The sequence below is a fragment of the Egretta garzetta genome, unplaced genomic scaffold (assembly GCF_000687185.1).
Source record: "Egretta garzetta isolate BGI_Z169 unplaced genomic scaffold, ASM68718v1 scaffold113, whole genome shotgun sequence".
NCBI classification, from domain to species: domain Eukaryota; kingdom Metazoa; phylum Chordata; class Aves; order Pelecaniformes; family Ardeidae; genus Egretta; species Egretta garzetta.
This window is the reverse complement of record NW_009259115.1, coordinates 778,253-782,436: the sequence shown is the minus strand read 5'-3', so window position 1 is coordinate 782,436 and position 4,184 is coordinate 778,253. Positions and strand designations below refer to the sequence as shown.

The 4,184-nt window shown below is 50.5% G+C and overlaps 1 protein-coding gene across 1 annotated transcript in view; it reads left to right on the top strand.

Moving 5' to 3' along the window:
• ASB18 (ankyrin repeat and SOCS box containing 18) overlaps positions 1-1,942 on the top strand; it is an 11,857-nt gene extending 9,915 nt beyond the window's left edge. Inside the window, exons 5-7 of the mRNA XM_035891067.1 lie at positions 2-147; positions 807-920; positions 1,757-1,942. Coding sequence (XP_035746960.1) covers positions 2-147; positions 807-920; positions 1,757-1,942 — 446 coding nt within the window. The remainder of the gene's footprint in view (position 1; positions 148-806; positions 921-1,756) is intronic.
• The last annotated feature ends 2,242 nt before the right edge of the window (positions 1,943-4,184 follow it).

The window sequence follows — 4,184 nt, the reverse complement described above, 5'->3', positions numbered from 1 at the left end:
GTCAACGCCATCGACTACAATGGCATCTCCCCGCTGGGCTGCGCGCTGCAGAGCGCCGCCTTCAAGAGGGAGCTGCGGCCTCACCTCGCTGTCCAGCTGCTGCTCAACCATGGCTCCCAGAAGATATGGCCCCCCGCCTTCGTCAAGGTACCGACCCCAAACAGCCCCTGCGCATCCCCCAGCACCTGGGATTTTGGGGTTGGCATGCTTTGGGAAATAAAAAAACACAGAGTTGGGAGAATTTGGGAGAGCCTCCCAGTCCAGGCAGGGAGAGGGGCCATGGCATCAGGGTTGGTGATGGTGCGGGGAATGATGGAAACAAAAACACTCACGGAGGGTGGCAGCGGGGAAAAGCAGGCAGGGCAGGGTGAAGGGCACGATGGAGCCAGCACAGGCAGGGGGGACTGGCAAGGAGGATTTTTTGCCTGCCTGGGGATGCCAGAGATAGGCTTGGTACATCAGCCATCAGTGCAGCCGCCTTATGGTTCTGCATTTAATTGATTCTACATCAAACAATAAAGAAAATATTATCCTGGCTTATCACGCACAAGCCAAAAATGTAAATAAGAAGCAAGGGCCACATCCAGAGGAAGAAGTGCCACAGGCAGGTCTTCCTACCACTTCACAGATGGAGAAAGATCTTCAAAGCATGCCAGGATAAACCCTACACCTGCCTTATTCTGACACGGGACTATCCCAGCCTGGACCGCAGTGGGGTGGGACGAGCCCCAGCTGCAGGACATGGGTGCTCTGCCCCTCCAGGACACGAATCTCTGTCTGAACCCCCTCACATTGCCCACAACCAGGTGCTGAAGTCCTGCGCAGCCGTGCCGGAGATCATCGAAGTCCTCTTCAATTCCTACTCGCAAATCCCCATCTCTGAGAAGTGGGCCGAGGCCGTGCCGGAGGAGGTGTTTCAGGTGAGACAGTGCTGGCAGTTTGGCAGGGAGGGCTAAGCCCCGAGGAGGGGTTTTACCCACCGAGAGTTTCTTTCTCTACCCAAACTTCACTTGGATGGGGGGGAAAAAAAAGGGGATAGTCCTCAGAGCACCACTGCACACCCAATTCATCCCAGCAGCTTTGCATCCCTTTAGCTCCATGAACACCAAAACCCCCATTCCTGCCCCTGGCCCACAATAAAATGCAATCCAAACATCTGGAAGTGACCCTAAAGCCAGACTGCTGCCTGGCAGGAGCCCACGCCACTAATTCTGATTTTAAAAATCCTGTCCCCAGATGTGCAGCAGGTAGAGCCAGTCTGCTCTTGACTGATCTTGGATGGCTGCAGGTCTTCGGTTAGCGTGGCTGGAAGGGGGGGGGGGGGGGGGTGGCATTGCAATTTCAGCACATTCTAGGGGATGGGAGAAATGATTTTTATTTCAAGCTAAGGAAAGGCTGAGGCAGCATAGACGGATCCTGCTTTGTTTCCTCATCTTAGAAACAAGCGGGTCTCTTCTATATCAGCTCTAAGGCTTTCCGCAGGGATGCTGCTGCCAGTGGGCATGAAAGCCTCCTCCCCAAACAGTGCCTGCGGTGAGGCTGGGTTTCTTCACGCATGAGAATTCCTCACCCAGCCTTTGCTTGCAGGAGCCACGTCAGCGCACAGACCTTTAACCCACGGGCAAACATCGCCGATGGGTTTCTTACCTCCTCCCCTTAGATCCTGATCTCGAGTATCTCTGGCTTGTTGGCTTAAGCAGGAAAAAAAAATAAAACCAACTGATGCTCAGTGTTTCCCCCCCCCTCCCCTTTGCAGCAGCACCAGCTATTCTACGAGTCCTTTTTCCAGCTGGCAGGCACAGTCCGGTGCCTGCAACATTTATGCCGCTCCGCCATTCGGAAAAAGTTTGGCAGCAAATGCCATTGCCTTATCCCCTTGCTGCCTGTGCCCAAGCCTTTGCACAATTACCTGCTGCTGGAGCCTGAAGGAGTCGTGCTTTGAAGGGCCGAGAGGAGCCGACCGCGGTCTGCCGTCCAGCCCTCCCTTACCTCCTTGTCCCTCGGTGTAGTGCAGCAGCATCCATTTCTGTCAGCCGAGCGAGGAGCGCCGGTTTTCATGACGGATGGTTGTTTTTCAGGGATTTATAACGTAACTAAAATGTGCTTTCGGCTGTAACTTTGTATAGATTTTTTTCTAATTGTGCTTTAAATAGATTATAAAGAGTAATAAAATGATTAGTAGCTGTTACAAGCATGCCGCAGATATGAATAGTACTCATTATAAAGGATCTCTGCAAAGCAGCGGGGCTCCTCAGGTGTGCAAAGGCAAGCCTGCACGGCAGACGACTAAAATCAGCCCACGTGGGCTTTGGATAGATCTCCCCTGTGAGTGGCACAAGCGGAATTGGGACCAGAGGTGCATCGTGGAAGCCGTTAGCAGGATACCATATCCAGTGGCATTAATAGAGACTGTAAAATAGACAAAAAAAGCCCTATTTTTTGATGTAGAAGCCACCAAGAATGAGCTGGTTACTCCATGCAGGACCAGAGGCGGGGGGTGACACAGCCCCCCATTCCCCCCGGGCTCCCCATGGCCCAAGAGATGCACCAGCACCTCCCGTTCCCATCATGCCCATTGCTACTCCCAGGCTGGCACGCGGAGGGACTGGAAAGCCCGGCGGCAACCCCACAGGGTGGAGTTTGGGCTTTCTTTTCCCACGGTGACTTGGCAAAAGGTATCAGGAGGAGCGAGGATTTGTTTTCCCAGACCCTCAGGCTCCCCAAATTAATTTCTGTTGAACCAAAAGCAAGCGTGTGCACATGCCCCGCGGAAGAACAGCTGTCCTTACGCTAGCAGCTCTGCCACGGCACTCACCAAATTGTTCCACTGTTTAATTACAACACCCAGTATTTAAATATATATATAAAAATAAATCAGCCTTTTGGCGTGTTTGACTGGACTTCGCACCAGCACCCAGCACTATTGCAGGTGATACAGTTGACGTGTGCAGGATGCAGGCAGCATTCCTGGCTCCCAGAGCTGGCACCTGTGGAGCAGGGAGCCTGGAAATGGGGAGAGAAAGGAAATCCCTACATACGCACTCCCCCCTGGCCAGCTTCCCCCTGCTGCTTCCACAGCTTTCCTCACCCTTTAAGTTGGATACGGATGTGCAAGGTCATTGCCAAGCCCCCTGCCATGTTCCCCACCTTTGGTGCCCGAGTCCTGTCCCACACGGGAATGCCCCATGGCAAAGCCCCACGGCAAATCTCCGTGACACCTTGAGACCTGGCACTTCGTGACTTTAGTGGCTGTTTTACTTTTTGGTTTGTTTCAATGGTCGGAGCAGGGATTGGAGGGGGAAGGGGAAGATTGAAGGGGATTTAGGGAAAACACCTCCTGGCTAAGTCATTCTGTGGTTGAACCAGCCAAATCTAAATTTTGGTGCCTCTAATGAGTCTTTCATCTTTTGTGTGGTCCCCAAGCAGGAAGAATGATGCGTTTTACATCCGTATTGGGTGACTTTGCATGGAGATAGGGTCCCACCAGGTGATCACATCCTCCCCCAAAATCCATGACCTCGGCTCACCATCCTGCAGCTACTGCTGGGGAGCAAAAATGCACATCAAAGGGCGGGGGGGAGGAATAAAAAAATACAGCAGGTCTGCACCATTGAGGTTGTGCGGATTTTATTCTGTGCCCCAGATTTATTTTGGATGGAAAGCTGCCTGTTCCCAGTGAAGTCACACCTCTGGTGATTTATATTTTGAATTAACCTTAGCAATGACTAAAACACATTTGTCAAAAGTTCTTAATTTTTGTACTTTTTAAAGCATCTTTTTTTAAATTTTTTTTTTTTTTATTTTCCCCTTCTGCCAGAGCCTTGTTTTGATGCAGATGTTATGGGAAAGGATCATTTTTATTATTTTTTTTTTCCAGCCGCTAAAGACGGGAGGTCACATTAACTTATAATACGGAGACACATAAAAATGCGATTATGCCTGCTAAACAGAACACAGTAGGCTGCTAGTTAAGACAATGAGATTTCCAGGAAGCGATGCATAAATTCTTCAAAAAATGACACATTTTTCACGTTTCATTCCAATTAAATTACTGAGGCAGCTAACACAGCCCTGCGCACACCATACATTTGGGTGAAATGAAGGCTTTTCTGGGTGGGTTTTTTTTTTTTTCGGTTTTGGGTGGGTTTTTTTTTTTTTGGTAAGTCTATCTGGAGTTTTATGAA